General features: G+C 37.7%; 1 protein-coding gene across 1 annotated transcript in view; it reads right to left on the bottom strand.

Annotated features, from left to right (window-relative positions):
- Positions 1-20,282, bottom strand: part of CACNA1G (calcium voltage-gated channel subunit alpha1 G) — a 407,319-nt gene that overhangs the window by 37,798 nt on the left and 349,239 nt on the right. Inside the window, exons 26-28 of the mRNA XM_070934658.1 lie at positions 14,887-14,937; positions 7,008-7,159; positions 925-1,034 (exon numbers count right to left, since the gene is read on the bottom strand). Coding sequence (XP_070790759.1) covers positions 925-1,034; positions 7,008-7,159; positions 14,887-14,937 — 313 coding nt within the window. The remainder of the gene's footprint in view (positions 1-924; positions 1,035-7,007; positions 7,160-14,886; positions 14,938-20,282) is intronic.

Here is a 20,282-nt window from a genome sequence, read left to right as displayed (position 1 = left end):
GCCAGTTGCCAAGTGTCCAAATTTTGACCAGGGACCACTGGGACACTGTGATAGTCATAAGTGCGAGGATCAGTCATCACTTTTTCAATGTCGTAATTTCAAATTGTTGTTAAACAAATGTTTGTAAGGTTGAGGACTACCTGTAGTAAGAGAGTTACAGCTGCTGCAAATGTTGGTGTGAAGATGTGGTGGAGCAAAATCCACCAGTAAGACATGAGTTTAGGGACAACTACTGCATTATATGATTTTATCATAAAGAGTTTATCAAAACACTTACTCCTTTACAGAGGGAAGCAGAAATTAAGAAAAATGGACATCCATGTTCTTATGTACTTCTATATAATTTAAATTGAATGGACAGAGATGAAATATCAATACAAGGAGCTGGAAATACTTCTATACATCACAGCTAACTCAGCTAGTTTCAATAAGAAATAAACCTGGCATCTTTCTGAGTTTTGCCCATTTATTTTCCTATTTTTTATTAAGTGATTAGTGCTTTAACTGCTAATGACTTAATAAAAAATAGGGAAATAAATCTATTTACCAAACATGGTAAATAGATAGGTAAAATGAAACTTTCTAATATATAAACCAAGACTGATTCTAATATGATGAGGATCCATTTTAGAAAGATTTTGAGGTACAATTAAAAAGGCAGAAAATTACTATGTGGGTGTTCCTATTTTTCCAGAAGGTTTTCTCTTTTTTTAGCTGTCACAAGAAAAGATACTATTTATAAATTTAACTATTTTTTCTATTAATTAGCATATCAGTATTAAGATTGGCCCAATAATTCATCTTCATCCACATATTTAGACAACAGAAAGAGCTGTAACTGGAAATATTAGGAATGGCACTTTTTGAGGGAAAAACACACACACACACAAAACACCTTGCAATGTTATTCTGAATCATTATTACCTATCTTGAAAGAACCGACGAAACCCAAACGCAATGAGCTTGAAAACTGATTCCATGACAAAGATGATTGTGAAAATGTAATTGCAGATCTTCAGAGCTTCCTCAAGAATCTGAAAGCAGAGAGACAAATGGTAGATTACTGCATACGGTAAGGAGGATACTGGCAAATTTCATTTTCAGCTGAATCCATTCTATCCCCTGCCTTATAGGAAAAAGAGTGAACTGTTAAATGAAGAGAAGCCTGTAAATGTAAACCTATCAGACTCCTGGATAGTGTGAGATTTGAAATGCTGCTGTCATTCCAGGTAGAGAGATGATAAGGGCAAAAGTCTAACCCTCGATGCTTTATTGGAAAGTTGACAAAAGCAACAAGCTTGGGACCTAAATATCATCAGGACTGCCTACATTCATTGGGTTTTGCCCATGCAAAAGAACTGGAAGAGTGGACTGTCTTCCCATCCTTTATTTAAGAGAATATCACTTGTAGGAATCCCAGAGAACAGCATCCCCACTTATTCCTTGTATGAACTCTAAAGAAGTGGGGATTCTTCTGAACAGGCTGCTCTCTGGGATCTCTGCGGGTGACATATCCTTAAATAAAGGATAAGAAAAGAGTCCAAATGGCATCCTTTTTCCTTCCCCCCAAATTAGACCAGATCCTTCCTTGTTAATAGTCCTGAAAACTATTAAGACCTGGATATTCCAAAAATAGTGAGGAACTGTTGGGCAGAGAGAGGCCCTCTGCTACAAGATATGTCCATGTAAGTTTATCCCTTTGGAACAAAGTGTATTGCAATTGTCAGTTGTTGGTTTACCTTGCCCTTTCTTTTGTCATTCTGATGTACTCTTATTAATTGCCTTACTGGAGAGGGTTTTATGGTCTGTTTTTGTGGATAGACTGTCATATAAATCCAAGCATAAGCAAGCAAACAAACAATTTAGGCTGGACAAATAACAATTCCCTTTGCCTTAGTTCTCCAAAAGACAGAATCTATTACTAATATATCAGCGCTGCCTTTTATAAAATATTGCTACCAAGAATGTATTGGTGAGGAGAGACTTTTGGGAGATAAAGTCCTAATTGTCAAATGAAAGAATTTCATGAATATTTAATCCTGATTCCAAATTTAGACAGAAAAGGTAGGTTATTATGGGAAGAAAATACCATGTAGTCATTAGAGGGAAAAGATCTGTACAGGAAGTCATTGATTTATGACCATAATTAGAACTGGAATTTCTGTCGCTAAGTGATGTGATTATAAAGCACAATATCATGTGACAACATAACTGAGCAATGGCGTTCTTGGCACTCCTTGTTGCTATCGTTAACCGACTTCCACTGATCATTAGCTGAGGATCCACCCCAAGCCAAGCCATTCCAGGCTTGGCACTCTCCTAGCCTCAAGCCTCGATAGCATAAGGACTATCTCCAATTCAACTTTCCCACATACCTATCTACCCCCCTATCTCTGCTCTTTTGACCATTCTGCACCCTATCTTATGGGGCAGCAAGCCATGCCATAGGGGCTGCTTGCCATGTTGTGATTCAAAGGCTTCTTGGCATGATATGGCTCAAAGACTGCAAGAAGTCACTGAGCTGCAGCGCAGTGGAAGCCTTTCATAGCATTAAACCATCAGGATTATCTGTAGATAAAATATAGAAAAAAAAATAAAGCATCATGGAAATAGAGGTAAGTATCCCAATTCAAGTTTTTAATCTTCCTTGCAGTCATGATGCTTATTTTAAGAAGAGGATATTTGGAATGGTGGAAGATTTTGCAGTTTGCTTGTGAGCAGAATAGCTTAAAAGTGTGGGATTCCACCTAAATTCACAGCCAGGATGTAGCCTTTATGGAGGCCTAGCCAAATTTCAATTCTAAAACTTTTGGAATTAATCATTCTACAGATTAAAAGATTTTCTTTTATGGCAGGACAAGATTCCTCTTGGTGAGTTTCTTTTCTTTTTTTTAATTTACAAAACTAAAAATATTAAAGGTTAAATATTTGGCAAAAATTCTTAACAAGAGAAGATTTAACAAAGTTTAAAATGGACAAAGGGAATAGTTATAATTTAAAAAATTAATTATTTTATGAAAGTGTATTGGAATAACTGTAACTGAATTAGGCAACTGAACCAGAACTTCCATGGGAATTTTTTTTTTTTACTTATTACTGCATTTTTCTTAAGACTGCAGACAGTTTGTGGAAATTACAAATCAGGATAAATGTAACATGAGTAGACTCTGTGCATGATTGAAACCGTAAAGATATTGATGTTTGACTGCAAGTATAGAATTAAAGGCACAGGAAGATAAAAGAAGAAGAAAAGGAGGGAGAGTTTGCCTTCCTTCCTTCCCTTGAGATACTTTCACTTTTGGATTGCAACATGAGAACTCAGAAAGAAGGTAGAGAGAGAAGGAGAGCATCCTTAGAACAGCCTGAAGAGAAAGCAATTAAAAAATTTTTTTTGACCAAGTTGGCAGTAAATTGACTGAATTACTTGAGACTACAGTTACAACTTTGGAGGAAAAGAATGGATAAAAGATTTATAAAGATGAAATAGGAGATAAAGAATAAGTTAAAAAGAAGGAAATCTCTATAAAGTAAGTATCTGGAAATATAAAACAAGTTATGATAGAGTAGAAATGATGGATCATGTCAGAAGTTATTGACAAAATTGAAGAGAGAACTATAATTTGGCTCCATTAGAATTCAGAGAGAAATAATTTTGTCTCAAATTTAGAGCTATTCCAGAGAATTCTGATGAAAATATTAGAGAAAAAATTATACAAGTTTTGACAAATTTTAGATTGAGGAGAGGAAGACACAGAGGCAGAGATAAAGTTTACAGACTGTTGTGGGAAAAAAGGCATGGGACTTTGTTTTTATATAGGATAATGGCAGTAAATTGTTATATGCACAGGAATGGAAAATTTCAACATTACCCAGCTGCTTGTACAAGATGAACCAACCGCAGAGATCGCACATTCCCATATTTTCTCATCATATTAGACTTTTAAGTACTGTTGAGTTCCCATCTCTACTTCACCTTTGTTTACCTATGGCATTTGTTCCTCCTCAAAGCCATAGGAAATAAAAATAACTCCGGTACACAAATTGGCAGCCATTTCCATCTAACTGTCATAAGTAAGTGATTTGGAAGCCGTTGTTCTTATAATTTGAATGTACAATTTTAAATGGAAGAGTGCTTCTGCTAATGGAGCAGGGAGTAGCTGCTCAGCCAAAAAGCTGAATCATCGCAGCAGGAAGGAAGAGAGGCCTTTAGTTTTCTGTCCTGCTGAAAAATAAATCGTTGAGACTACAAGAACAGGTTGGACTGTTATTATGTGCAATCGTGGAGTTAAGTGAGGTTAAAGATTTCAGGATTCTGAAATCAACATTTATACTTTGCTTATATTAGTCCAATCATATTCCAGAAACAGCCTTGGATATTATTAATTCCCACCACCACCCAAACCCTTAGGGCAAAATGGTGTATTCTCTTAGCACAGTACAGTCATACTCCAGCATTTTAGCTTCTACACTCTATTGGCTCTGTTCTTTCTTACTTAGTCTCTATTTCTGCCTCCAAGAACAGAAGATCTTCAATATGTACTATTGCATATGTGTTTGTTTAAGTAGGGTGTACACACATCCACACCCACACCTATACACATAGTTCCAGGGCTCCTGTGATATCTCATTTGCATTTCTGCTTCAAAGCCAAACTAAATTAACTTCTGGCTGGATTTCCAAAATTTTAAAATGGCAGAAGAATTTTGAAATTTGAGAGGCTAAGCTCCTTAGGGGAGAAGATTGGTTTCCCCAACCTCATTCCAACCTCCCAACCTCCCCTTTTCCCCATTCTTTCATCCCACTAGCTGGCAAACTGTCCTAGTGTCCTCATATTAAGTTTTAGGATGGGCTGTCAGATATATTATGGTGTTTTTTGTTTTTCCTTCATCCCAAAAACACAAGTGTGGCAAAGACAGAGCCACTTTTGGTAATTTTTCAGCTAGTTGGAGGGGAAAGGGCTGCATGGCATTGCTAACAATTATGCTAAAGGTTCTTGTGACCTGAGATCTGAGGGTCTGATGTGAGACTGGGTGAAGGAAATGTGTTGGTGCAAAAGTGTCGAGAGGTTATCATGAGTGTTACAAGTCTTTTTTTTTTTTTTTTACACATCTTATTCCATTTAATCCCCACGGTTGTATTTGTGTGATTAGATGTATTACATTTATAGTGGATTTGGAACTGAGTTGTGTATGATGGAAAGGTCAAAATCTCTGACAAACTGGCTTCTTTCAGTTTTCCGGTGAAAGATTCATTATCAGGCTAATTCTGATAGTCTGAATTGAGAAGAGGAGAAGTTGAGGCTTGTTGTGGCCATTTTCTATATTCTAAAATTGAAAATGCTTTTCACATATAGACAGCCATAAATTAAATACAAGAGGATAAAAATTTGGCAGTGTTAGTCAAATAAGCTTAGAGAGCCCTAAACCCCTACAGAACTAAGTAGATTAACACATCTTTTGCCTTAAATTTCACAATGTGGACAAAAACTTCAAAAGAATTGAATGCATCCTTCTGTATGTAGTTCTCCATAATGACACAGCTTTCAGACATATAAGTGCTAAAGCTACCAGATATCGTGTGATTAAGAAGCAGAAAACTGGCTTTACTTGATGAGTGTCTTGAGAGGAAACAGCATTCTGAATGTGTTAAAAAGTACCCAAATGTACTGCTTCCTTGGGAAACATTTGTCTCAAGCACTACGTTTGGCACAACCAATGTTCAGAATCTTGACTGCTTCTATCTTAGCAGCAATTAAAATCAAAAGAATTAATTCTGTGATTCAGCAAATACAGAATACAGAAACTGGCCCCCACCCTGGTCATTGGAGCTGTGATAGCCATCTGGTTGGATGTTTAATCTGGATTTCTGTTCAGAGAAAAGGAGTTGACTCAGTGATTTAAATGGCACCTTCCAACTCCCATAAGCTTACAAAAGGAGACCTTTAGAATTTCCCACTGAGATTTATTCATCAAGGAGATTTGAGATGTAAACCCAAGAAGGCTTATTACCTGCGTTTTTAATCTTTATTTAATTTTTCAGCATATTTATTCACTCATTTTTTAAAGTAACAGATTATTTAGATATCTGAAAACCTGAGCAGTTAATGGAAAGAAGGCTGTTAATACTGAAAAGTTTTGGGACTGAAAGAAATTACACAGAATGTTCAACTTTCAGGATTATTTTATACATAATGAAAGCCTTCGTGGAAAGCAACCCTTGTAGCTATTGTAACTCATTCTTTCATTTAGTTTGTAATATACGAAACATATTGCATGTCCCTAACCCAGAGAAACCATGCTCCCTAGATGTTTCCCTGACCCCATACGAATGCAGCTTATTTGATCTTCATGGATTTGGCTATGAATTGATGTCATCTGCAAATACTGTATGATATAACTCTTGGAAAAAATATCAAAATATATTTAAAAGTGCAGATATGATTGTGTGTGTGTGTGTGTGTGTGTGTGTGTGTGTGAGAGAGAGAGAGAGAGAGAGAGAGAGAGAGAGAGAGAGAGAGAGAATGAATATGTAGGATTTGTGAAAGTGTGTATATTAAAGCAGTGGTCCCCAACCTTTTTATCGCCGCGGCCCGCTGAGCGCGCGCAGGGGTGGGGGCACGGCCCAGGAGCTTTTGCGCACGGCCCATTGCGCACAACCCAGGAGCCTTTGCGCTGCAGCGTTTATGTCCCCCGGCCGCTGCGCGGCCCGGTGCCAGGTACTCCACGGCCCGGCACCGGTCCGCGGACCGGGGGTTGGGGACCACTGTATTAAAGTATTCAGGTCAATCATATTTGACTAAGATTCCATGGACAGTATGTACTTAAATAAGGAACTGAGGGTCTGATCCTCATTGCCATCCAAATGAAGAAAGTGAAGATCTCTCCATCAACTTAGTGTGGTAATGAATTCACTACTAATTGTTCTATTTTAATTAACAGACGTGCAACTCTAATTCCATCTAGCAATGATGCTAATATCCACCATTGACCAATACTCTTCTATCCTACCTTGGGCTGGCGGTAATGCTCCATGGCCATGGTGATGACATTGAGGCCAATCACACCTGTGATGAATAAATCCAGATAATGGGTGGTGCACATTTGGTGAATCAGAAGTCGGAAGCGAGAATAATCAGAGTAGTACGGTTTACACTGCGCTTCTGAAAAGGAAAAAAAGTAAAGAAGCAGTTCAGAAAACAATCCCTTTTTCTCAAGGCCAGGTTCAGCACTGGCTTTCAAATTCATTCAAGTAAGATTTCCCCCTCCCACAGGAGTGGGGTAGGGCAAATGTGTTTACAAACTACTGTAATTAATGCACAGCAAGGCAGTACATTCATATACCTGTATGAGCAATTCCAATAACACATGCACAACAGCCAGGCTTCTGTGACTAGATATAAGGTGAGTGAAGAATAGATTCATTTCAGGTTTCAAAATAATTTTAGAAAAAGATTACATTTTCTTTTTAATTGACGTAGAAGGAAAAATAAAAATCTACCAGACTTGGAAGCATGTGACCTATCTATTATACATAATAATAGCAGCTTGAAGCATACTAGCTTGCGATATTGAAAACCGTAAAAATCTTGGGAAAATTCTTGGGATCAGAGTTTGGGGCAATTTGGAGACAATACATGAAGCCTTTTGACAATAGTAGAGGATAGTAATCTTGCATGTAGAGTTCATTCATGACATATTTAAGGTAGAAATGCTATGATGGAATGCTTGCATATCTGTGACGTACATCTTCTGTTCTATAATGTCCAGATAACCTGGAACCTTGTCAAGCTTGTCCTTTACAGTATAGCCAAGAACTTAGTGCACTTAAGACAGTGAACAGATAAAAGGATACTGTGTGGGGTAGCATTTTACAATAAAATACTGAAACTTAAAAGGGATAAGGAGATACACATTTGTAAAATATCTGAAAATAATAATAAAAAAAAAACACCTCACAGAGCATTTCAAAGTACATGCTTAAGCAGTAGAGAAAAAAAGTGGAAACACCTTGTTCTCGATTTCAGGAAAATTTTCAGTTTATGAAAAAAAAAAATGTGTGTGGATTGCTTAGAATTAAATGATCTTCTGTTTAAGTATGATTGCTAAAATGCAGCCGTTCCAGTTAATCTCTGGTGTTTGGCTGCATCAGGGATGACACTTTCTCTTTAGACCCTGAATGTTCCAACAGATAAACTCATTATACATCTAATCTCTAACGAGCAAATGTCAAGTCTATAATTCAGGGCAATTTTCAAAGTGGCATTATAATGCAACATTAAATGAAAAGGACTGTCTTGAAGATGTCAGAGATAACATTATGCCTGCGATTAAACCATCAACTGGCTATGAACGTGACTGAGCCAAGGGAATTGAATGGTATGGTATTTAGCAACACTGAGCAAATATAAGAATTCACTTGGGGAGTGGAGAAGTATGGTATTTTTTATTATAAAGAAAAGCTAAATTCAGGAATTAGCAGTTTTGCACGTAGAGGTCATCTAGCTTATCTCCTAGGTACTGAAATGTTGATGTTCTGATGGGACTCAGTGGTCCTTTCGCATGGTAGAAGGATAGTCTTGTTTCTGCCTGCAAACCTCAAGTAAATCATAGCTCCACATATAAAGATCCCTCCACATAAACGATTTATATTATCTTTCCACCTTATTTGATACAAAAGAATCAGATGTGCATGATACTTGTGAAGTTGTCAGGAATCATCATATTATGTCAGAAATAATAGCACAAATCTTTTTTTTCCTGAGTAAAATGATTGTTTAGATATGTAAGGGGCTGAGTATAGGGTTATTTTTGCAGGCAGGAATGACATATCTCTTACTTGCATATCTCTTACTTGCTGAAGAGAAAAAAAATCTTGAGACTCTACTTATTTGGAACTGAAGAAGAAAAGTGTTGTACTGTACTCTGTGAGTTTTCTTCAAATGACCCTAAATATTTGCACCAGTTTTTCAAAATAAGACACAACAGAGACAACCGGCTGCTAGTCTATATGCTGTCTGATCCTGAATGCCATGTTATAATATGGAAATTGAAACATATTTAGTTGAATTTGAATGCTCAATACATTTCTAAAAAGAACAACAAAAAATCTAGACAGGTTGGTAGCTGGCTAAATCACAACTTTCATCAGAACTGTAACATTCTGCATAAATATCCATAAAAACAGAGATATCTCAATGGCATTATGCAAAACTCTGAAAAGGAAATTAACTAAAATGTCTGAATAAAATTAAGTTATGAACTGGGGCCCTGGCTATGAACCAAGTTATAATTTCAAAGAGAAGCCCTATTCTAATTTGCTGATCTCTTATTGTTCAATGCTTATCCATAATTCACAGTCAGGCAGGGGAAAAAATGTCACAATTTCTGTCTTTTCTTTGGGACAATTTATTTATGAATAATTGCACTGGCATCCAAGGGTTCAGCTATGACTGGCAGATTAATTCCAAACAATAACAAAAGAGGCTGTTAATATATAGCAGGGATTTATACCGAGATTGCAAATGTTACCTGCATAGCAACAAAGCATGTGGTAGCATAATCTTATAAGCAGGGTTGCTCATTTCCCATTCCTTATGCTGTGGGTGAAGACAGACATTGTATTTAAATAAAAGCACAGGGAGGTTATTCACCTGCAGTGTGAATTCAGTTCACAGGTTATACAACACACACACACACACACACACACACACACACGGAGAGAGATCTGGGATTCAATATATATATTATATGCTGAATCCCAGATCACTATCAGCCTTGCCTCTCCCATATGCCTCCTCAGGTGACAAATTCGCTTTGTTTTCTTTTCTTTCTCCTTCTCACCCCCCCAAAATGAAACGTGTCTTTTAATCTGTTTTTCCATTCACTTTTTATGCATTAAAAAAAAGGAAAAAGTTTAGAAACACTTGCAAAACAGTTCTGAACAATGTATATCAATGATAGCTTAGGCACTGGCAATTGAGACTGATCCTGCCAGCTTTGGGTTTTTCCTTTGATACCCAAGGAAGATTGGTGTATTAATTCTCCAGATTTGGAGGGGGAAAAAGTACTTTTAAATGATAAAAAAGCCCTCCTGCATATTCCAACAGTCCCCTTCTCCTCCAGCACTTTGTTTAGTCTGTCTTCACCGTGTATTTGTAACTAATATCCTACCCTGTGATTCAAGGACATTCATTATTATCTGTTTTTTAAAAGGTTACAATTAAAATTATTTTGATAAATTTGTAAAGCCGTAGCTTATTAAGGCTTCTGCATCTGCCAATAATGTTATTAATATAGTATTTAGTCAGCCCTGCTTCTAAATCTTGCTAACCATTAGCTTTGTCATATTTTGCATTCCAATCATGCATATTAGTAGAAATTATACCTTTTACCTTGCAAAGAACCACACATAGTAACACCATGCTTCTTGTGGGTTTTAAATTAACAGCTCCTGATTTTAGGTGGGCAGGGAATCTTATTTCCAAATACCAATATTATTTCTTTTTAGGAGATATAAAGAAGCCAGATTTATGGGTATTTGTAAATATTGGTACTTAGACACCTTTTAGATACCTTAAATCCATGCCCCCCTTTCGAAACAGCATTGTTTGTACCTGTACATATATATCTTGGGAAATACAGACACCTGTTCAAATGACGAATCACACCAAATAACACAATATCACAAATACTGCTACAATACATTGGGATTAAGGATGACAGGATGCTGCAATTAGTCTGGAAGATTCTAGAAAAATTGAGATAGCATCCTGTCACTGAGAAACCAGTGGGGTATGTGTGTGTTTATATGCGTGTGGGTACAGGAGAGAAAAGGGAGGAAGGAAGATAAATGATTGAGTAAGAACATGCATCAACTAGGAGATATCCGCCCAAAAGCCCACAGTAAACACCAGATATTGGCAAATGATCAAAACAGGTTTTAAATCAAGCTGCTATATTATGGCCCAGAGGAAAGGGAGTGGACATGCATTGATTTAAACTCATCCTGATTCCGTCAAAATGTAGAAAAAGCTGCTTTTTCTATAAATAGCAAAGTATCTGTCCTGTAATCATTTACCTGCAGTTGGTTTTCAGATATCTATTCATGTTACTAGCAGGTAATTTACCTGCTCAAATCATGTGGAAAACTATATCTCAATTCCCACCTCTCTCTCAATGCTTACTATTTTTTATTTAATGTTCACACCAGAGAGAAATGTTAAAATGTGATCATATTATCAATGATATATGTCCGTGCTACTACTACCTTAGCCTCCTTGTGACTGGAATATTTATGAATTAAACAAATTTATATGGCCATCCAACTCACACATAGCACCAGTGGGAAAGCACTCTTTTATTCATTATATAGCCTGAAGCCAGGAAAACTTACTCTTCTTCTTCTTTTTCTTCCCCACAAATTTTCTAGAATGATGCTGTGAAGAGATCTGGTGTGGCAGCTGTAACCAGCTGTCTAATAGCATTGGCATTTATGTATCATTTTGAATGGCACCTGAAGTGGCTGGTTGCTTAATGTTTCACAGGCAGGGAGTTGAATGCTCCCTCAAGCTTTCATAGAATGGAGGAGAGGTCACAGGGAAGCAATATCACTAAGCAGCTGGATTTACAAACTGTCCAGGGAATATTAAATGGAAGGTGATGTGCATGGAAGGAATGTTGACATTTAAAGAAGTAGATTTATTAGTCATTTTAGTGAATGACATTTGAAAAAAAAAGCAAAGTGGAAAATGGTTAAATTATTCCCATTGAGATTTTTTAGTTATAAGAGGCAGCATCTTCCCAAAAATGAAATATCCACTCCAAACCAGCAATCAGCACAAAGAGATTATGCAAATATAAAACATACTTTCCCACAGGGTACAACTTGTAAAATGCAAAAGCAAAAATAGCCAACCTGCATTTTCACATACAAATTATTCATTTGAGTATGGAAAGTTTGCACAAGGTGATGTAGCATTCCTTGTTTCCTTGCAACACGCACACGTTTAGATGCTGTCTATTCACAATAATAAGTACTGTAGATTACGTATGATAACACTAATACCAGCAAAGAAAACACCAAGTACTTGCTTTGAAAATAATACATACAAAAGCCAAGAATTATGAGATCATTTCTGAGCCTGCCGTGAAGAATGGCCCTGTTTGAACCCAACACATTCAAAACATAATGAAACACTAAATATATACCTAAAAATAACAATGATTATTTAACCACACTGAAATTGCACATCTATGAGATGTTCTCCCAATATCCCAATATCTATCCAAAAGGAGACCCAAAATTAGCCCATACAGAGAATATAGGTACACAAACACACTGAAATGAAATGTGGGAAATGGTAACGTTAAGGAGATTTAGGATTCAGTAAAACAAACTGGGTCAATTTTAATTAAGTCAAAATATATGGATAAATATCTCCTTGCTTATTCTTTTTCATTGTTTTATTTTTAAACACAATCTTATGTGTTCTCTTAGAGCTGTATTTCAGATGAACTTGGCACATCAGGTACAGTGATATAGGACTTGAAGAGGCACTGTGCCCATTTAGCTGCCAGCACCATCAAGTAATTGACCAACCTGAAAAAGGTTCCCTGCTAATTGGTTCTAGGCTGCTCAGCTTGTTTGTCAAATTCATGTCATAAATCTTGGCTTTCCAAAGGTGTAAATCCTGAGAGTGTCTTCTTCTCATTTAGAGCTGACAAGATGTTCAGCTATGATAAAGAAGGCCTTGCCATATTTATTTTATTGTTATGTGTATCTGAGCTGTTATTTGCTTTGCTGTCGTTTGTTTGTTATTGTTTTAATTGTTTTAAATTGCATATTAGATGTTGTAAGCCACCCAATTTCTTTTGGAGTGGGAGGCTGTAGTTCATCAAAATAATAAATTACTACTCATGGTTGTCCTTCTTTGTCTGGATTACTTCATAAGACTAACACTCGCTATGTCAACTGGATTCTAAGACAAGGCCTCAAAAATGGACCAGGAAGATAAATTCTTTCCTATGTTCTGCTCAAGGCAGCAGAGTGCTCACACTAGTAAATTTCAATAGTGCCATTGACTATTTCCCAATTTTCTTCCTTGATACTCAACTGCATTATTATCTATTTCCGCCACACCTTTTCATGTAGCCATTAAGGTAAACTCCACAGCAGAGCATGTGGTTGCTGGTTTCTGCACTTGTAAAATCCTCTTAAGAAATTTGGGGATTTGCTTTATTTTTAGGGTGGTGGTGGGGGAATTGTATCTTTCCACTGGCACCAAATTCTGATTTGAGAATTTTTTTGCAACAAAAATGGCAAGAAATTGTTAGTAAATTTATATGGAGTGGGGAAAAATATTAAATTTAAAAAAATTACAGGATTCAAAAGATAGAGGTTTCTTTCTCTTCTAAATTTCAAACTATATTACAGAGCAAGCTGTTTTGTCATGATTAAGAGATGGGCTTTGGCTTTAAGAACCCACCCAGTTTAGGAGTTGGTGCCCAGGGAGATTTAACAGAACTTACTTTCTAAAGTGTGGAGACTGCAACCGGTCCAGCATCACCCTCCTTCCATTGCTATCCAATGGGATCATTTTACACTCTCTCTGTCTGAATTCCTTCTCCAAATGTGTTGGGTAGGAGACAACTGGGGCTAAAGGCAGGGCAGGGCTCCAGTTGTTCCCTCCCTCCATTGCCAGAGGGAAGAAATTTACCTCATAAGTATGGCCACCCCAGTTAGCATCCCTGCTTAGACATCCAGATTGTAGTCCGACTACCCATCTTTATTTCAGTACATGGACTGGAATTGAGAAATTAATCAGCAAACAGTCTATGGATCCTTCCTCTATATAAGATGTCATATTATGCAATAAGAGTATGAAGCTTTTTATTATAACTATGATACATGTGGCTTTGGTAATACCATCCAGCTTCCGCACAGTCTTTCTTCCCATGCCTTACACATATTCCACGTACAGATATGATCCTTGTAGCCTCAGAGATAATGAAGAGGACTGATGGTCACAAGGTAAATCAAATTTAAGCTAATCTGAATATAAGGTATACCCAAGGTATCTATAGGAAAAGGCAATTAGGCCTGATGCAATTAGAAGTAGAGAAATTACATTAACTCCTTCCATGCTGGATTTATTCTATTGCTATGCTAGAAGAATTTAAGCAAATATAAACTGTTTTCTTCTAATGTGAAAGACCACAGGGTTCAGAAATGCGAAAAGGGAGTCTTCAGTGGTTAGTCTGGTGATAGCCTTTCTTATGGGCAATGGGATTCTCTTCTAGATTCTTTAGGAGAAGGAATCATTTAAATTTCCTTAAATTTTGGCAAGAGGGGGAGATGAGAACTGTGTTTCTTTTTCTTTTTCTCTCTCTGCTTCTCTCCAAAGTCCAGCAGAAAAAAAGAGGAACATGCAGAGAACCTGGAAGAAAAGCATGGATACTGCAAGCTATAAACAATAATTATTTAGGAGAGCCTGTCGGATCCATAGTTTTTGTATAAAGGGCCAAGCTGTTTAAAGGTAGAACATTAGAAGGCTGAGTGGCACATATAGAATAGCTCTAAAGTAGATGACCCAGACATCATCCAAAAATCTCTTTCTGAAAGCAGCAAAAGAGGACAATGTTTACGATGAGAAATAAAATTATTTGAATACCAAGACAACATATAAATATCCCAAATTAATTGTGTCAGTGATAGGTCAAGCCTGCAGATGTTTACACCAAAACAAAGCATGCAGAGTAGAGAGTGAGCAAAGAAAGACCTTCCACTACACACAGTCTAGCGAGATGGCTCAAAGAACCCATGGCCAGCCGCTAAGTCACACAGCACGAAAAGTCACGTGAGACAAAGACGGCAAGGACATCCCAGTACCTGGCACTGCACTGGCTGAGCTGTCCATTAATACATCATCCAGCATTAGATCTAGAAGAACGAAAGGTCATTAAATCACCTGAGAGGACAGGAGGCAAACCCTTCATCCCACTTCCAGCTTTCAGCACTATTATGGCAAAGCAAACCAAGATCCCAATGGCTAAGGCACTTCCTATGAGATATCTAGTACAGTTTAGAAGAAAGCATTGTGCAAATGAGGAACACAATTCTACCTCATGGAAACAGCAAGATATTTTTTTTCTGTTCAATGACCCACCACAGTTTATAAACTGAACATATTATGGATTATCCTTTATATGGTGCCTTAGTTGGCCTCATTCAGTCTGTGCCAACCCTTCTGGAAGATGCCCACCTCAGGAGGCCTATACTAGATGGTCAGGATGCATCCTTCTCTTTCTCCATTCCTTCCCCCACATCACTGCAACCTCATTACTACTGGCTACCTTGCTACTCAGATTAAAATCTTCAAGATTGCTTTTGTGAGTGTGTATGAATTAATCATATTAATTCTGTTAGATATTAAGGATAAAAATAGGGCTTTAGAAATTATTTAGAGTAATGCAACTTGAAGATTTTTTTTACTTTTCTGAAGCAGATATTCCCTCTTTCTATCAGTTAGCAGAATGCAAATTTTTATCCGGTTCCTGAATCTACATCCAAATTACTGGAAAATTATACATCAGTATACGTAATTTTTCCAAATTTTGTGAAGCACTTTACAACTCAAGAGAGAAAGCAAGAGAGATCTGTGCAAAAATCCAGATATTAGGAAAAGGTGTGCACCTAAAATCATTATATTAAAGATCATTATTTCCAAATATTTTGTGCATTAAGATATGTACAATAATGCATGTGAAACTTTTACATATGCAAATTTTATGCACCCTTCATTGCAAACAAATTCAGAAAAGAGACCAGATAAAGTTATGGATGGAAAAATAGGATTATGAACATAAAGAAATTTGTCTACTTTGAGTGATACTTGGGGATGGTATATCTTTTTAATTGGGTGTTCATATGAGGTGCTTTCATTCCAGTAATACAAGCTGTGGAAACACAGAATACCTTTATCTTTGCATGATTATGAGCCTTGGAATTAATAATATGTGGCATAGGACAAAAATAATTTTCTCCGCTGTGAGATAATGGTTAGCAACTACTGTTAGGGGAAAAAATCTTTCACAAACTAATAGAATTTTTTAGGAATCTGTAAATCAGAGTAGAAGAGGTTTACATAAATAGGAGCAGCATTTTATTTGGTAGTGTTTATATGGAAGTTCCCTACAGAATTACTGGCTAGATACCCAAAAGAACTACATTAGGGTAAACCATGTGTGGCCCTTAAGTTCCTTGCTGGGATCCCTCAGAGCCTTTTCTGACCAAGAAAGCTGAAAACTTCCCATACAGAAGTGGGCAGCACATGAAAAAGATGAGTAAGCTATACAGTATAATAGGTATGTCACAGCTAATGTAAACTGAAATATCCCCATGTGACACATATGTATGTGATGTGAGCTTTGCAAATTTGGAACCTTTGGCCCCTGTAAAAGGTTATGTAACCCTCGACTATTAAATGATGGTCATTCTTAAAGTAAGCCATGATTTGGACAGTGTCTATTTTGCTGTTCATAAAAGGAGTCTATGGCTTTATTAAGAAAGAAGAAAATGTGCCTCGCTGATTTTTGTATGATGTTAAAATGTAAGGTACATTACCATTCTGGTTTTTTTGCAAAATGCCATTAGATTGTGAAAGAGTTTTCCTTAAAATGAATTATTCCTCTTGATGTGAAATTATTTTTTTTAAAAAACATTAATGGATAATGAAAAGCCATATGATTCAAAAAGCTTTCAATAAGGCTGTGTTGGGGGAAAAGCAATTATATGTTCACCACATTTGTTATAGCTTTTTCTAATGAGACTCATTAATGAGAATCATAATTGTTAGGTTTACAAATGGGGACTAGTTTTGTTACAGTTTATACTAAATTCCTTTACTGATTAAATTGAACTATGTAATATTGATTCTGTTCACACATTAATACTATGTGAACAGTAAACCAAGATTTTTCAAAAACTATGATTCTTAACCTATAATGACCTAGTTTGCATACAGCATATCACTCATAATAAGTGGGGTAGCAAATCATGTTGAGGCAAAAGGTAACAAACCATGTTGTAACTAACCATTATATATGAACCCACCATTATATTTATTACCTTTAAGTATAGCTTTATTCTTCCAATTTAGCTTATCAAGAGTTTATTTACAATAATATGTAGTTAGATCATTTAATGTCCTGTATTATTAAGTCTATAAGTAGAACTACTGTCGCAGTCTGTGTTGACAGGGGGACAGAGGTCGACCCCGAGGCCCCTCATATGTGGGGTGCCGCAGGGGTCGGTCCTCTCGCCTCTCCTGTTCAACATTTATGTGAAGCTGCTGGGCGAGATCATCCGTGGTTTCGGGGTGGAGTACCATCAGTACGCTGACGAAACCCAGCTGTACATCTCCACCCCGGATCACCCCAACGATCCCCTTGAAGTGATGTCCCGGTGCCTGGAGGCCATACGGATCTGGATGGGGAGGAACAGGTTCAGGCTCAACCCATCCAAGACTGAGTGGCTGTGGTTTCCGACATCCCGATATAGTCAGTTGACGCCATCACTGACTATTGGGAGCGAATCATTGGCCCCCACGGAGAGGGCTCGCAACTTGGGCGTCCTCCTGGATTCACGGCTGTCTTTAGAAGAGCACCTGACGGCCATGACCGGGAGGATTTTTTATCAGGTTTGCCTGATTCGCCAGTTGCGTCCCTTTCTGGATCGGGACTCGTTATGCACGGTCACTCATGCCCTCTTCACCTCCCGCCTGGACTATTGTAATGCTCTCTACATGGGGCTCCCCTTGAGGAGCACCCAGAGGCTCGAACTGGCGCAGAGTGCGGCCGCGCGGGTGGTAATGGGAGCGTCATGGCGCTCCCATGTGACACCTCTCCTGCGCGAGCTGCACTGGCTCCCGGTGGTCTTCTGGGTGCGCTTCAAGGTTTTGGTTACCACCTTTAAAGCGCTCCATGGCTTAGGACCTGGTTATCTACGGGACCGCCTACTACCACCAATAGCCTCCCACTGGCCAGTATGCTCTCATAGAGAGGGACTCCTCCGGGTGCCGTCAGCCAAACAGTGTCGGCTGGCGGCCCCTAGGGGGAGAGCCTTCTCTGTGGGGGCACCTACCATCTGGAATGAGCTCCTCCCAGAGATACGGAGGATCCCGGATCTGCACACCTTCCGCCGCGCTGTGAAGACCTTTTTATTCCATCAAGCGGGCTTGGCCTAATCTCCTCCCTCTTTTAATATGTAAATTTTAATCTGTTTTTAAATTATTGGGGTGTTTTAATCTGTCTGGGCCAAAATGATTTAATTTGATTTTATCTGGTTTTTAAATTTTGTGTATTTATATATTTTATTGCTTGGCTGTTCACCGCCCTGAGTCCTTCGGGAGTAGGGCGGTATACAAATCAAATAAACTAAACTAACTATAAACTATAACTTAATATTACTGATAATATGAGACTGCAGATATTATTATAGTATTATAAAAATAAGAACTGTAAATAATTCTCTCAATAATGGAGTAATCATTCTTAAATCTGTAATTCATTTGTCTGCTTTAGCTCTAGTTGCATTTTTCAATGTGGGCTAACACCCTAGAGTTAATTATTATGATTTATAAAAGTTATTTCTGGACTGTTTCTATTTTTGTCCTTAGATACTTCCATGTAATTCCTGAAACTTTAACTCTGGGTTTTCAGGGGAACAGCAAGGTTATACCACTCATGCAACGTCAGATGACTGGAAACATTACATTTTTTATATTTCTGTCTTCTGAGGAAAAAGAGCATGGTTGGAGGCCTGAGCTTAGGCAGGCCAAAGCAATTTAGAGGAAGGTTACACAATAAGCAATTAACAGGAAAATGACTTTTCTGGCAGAAAAAAAAGGCAGGTAAGGCAAGGCAGTGTTTCTCAACCTGGGCGGCTTGAAGATGTGTTGACTTCAACTCAAGAAGGCAACTAAAGTTAAAGCAGACAAATGCTGGCTGGGGAATTCTGGGAGTTGAAGTCCATACGTTTTAAAGTTGCCGAGATTGCACAGAGGTAAGGGAAGCTAAGGTAAGCTACATTGTACAGTGGGGCAATATATCGAATTTTAAATAAGGATTCACTGAGAAACTAAAGGCAGATTATAAGGGCGGAGGAAAAAGTAGGTCTTTAACAATGCAGAATAAAATGGCATGCCAGATACAGCTTTTTTTATGCCAAAACCTGCCAGAGGAACAATTCTGTGGAATATTTCAAAAGTATTCAGAACTTTTATTCCTCACAGGATTCCCCCCCCCCCCCCGCAGAAAATTTAACAATTCTTAAAATGGCCCATTAAAAAAAATAGCAAAAACTTGCCTCTGGGAAAACAAAGTGATTGCTGGTAGAGTTGGATAACATAAGGAAGAAGATTATGTTTTCTTTATGCAATAAATAAATAAAATAATAATTTTTTTAAAAAAATCCAAAGATTTGGTGTATATTATGCTCTGTACCATATTTATAATGTAAATAGAAATTAAGATGTGCAGAATTATGAAAGCAGAAACCCAGTTTTGAGTTGTTTTTTTTACTGACATGATATATGATTAAGACCAGTGGTAAAATCCAAATTTTTTTACTACTGGTTCTGTGGGCATGGTTTGGTGGGCGTGGTGTGGCTTGGTGGGCATGGCTTGGTGGGCATCGCAGGGAAAAGATACTGCAAAATCTCCATTCTCACCCCACTTCAGGGGAAGGATACTGCAAAATCCCCATTCCCTCCCCACTCCTGGGGGAAGGATATTGTAAAATCTCCATTCCCATCCCACCCTGGGGCCAGCCAGAGGTGGCATTTGCCAGTTCTCCGAACTGCTCAAAAATTCCGCTACCTGTTCTCCAGAACCTGTCAGAACCTGCAGGATATCACCCCTGATTAAGACAGTCTGCAACTAGTTTTTTCACTTTTGCATAATACATGCATTCTAAACCCGAATCCCAAGGATTTTAGCAGAGGAAGTCAATGTATGGCTTTAATATTAAAGAAATTGATAACCCTTAGGTTAGGTATATACATTTCTTGATACATAGGTCAACATACTTGTGTCCTGTTAGTTGTGAAAAGATATCTGGAGCACCTCATAGCATCTTAGTGTATAACAGATCTCTCTTCTTTTAAGACATGAAGTTTCATAAAACTCAACATAAGGAACCAGAGTGCTGGTATGACTTAGCTTTGAACGTTCAGTCTGGAATCCTTATATTTGAATAAAGAGAGTTAAAATTCAAGGTTTAGAAAC

This window comes from Pituophis catenifer, unplaced genomic scaffold (assembly GCF_029215685.1).
Source record: "Pituophis catenifer annectens isolate HBS135680 unplaced genomic scaffold, rPitCat1.0.hap2 SCAF_2, whole genome shotgun sequence".
Taxonomy (NCBI): Eukaryota; Metazoa; Chordata; class Lepidosauria; order Squamata; family Colubridae; genus Pituophis; species Pituophis catenifer.
This window is presented reverse-complemented; position numbering and strand designations above follow the sequence as displayed.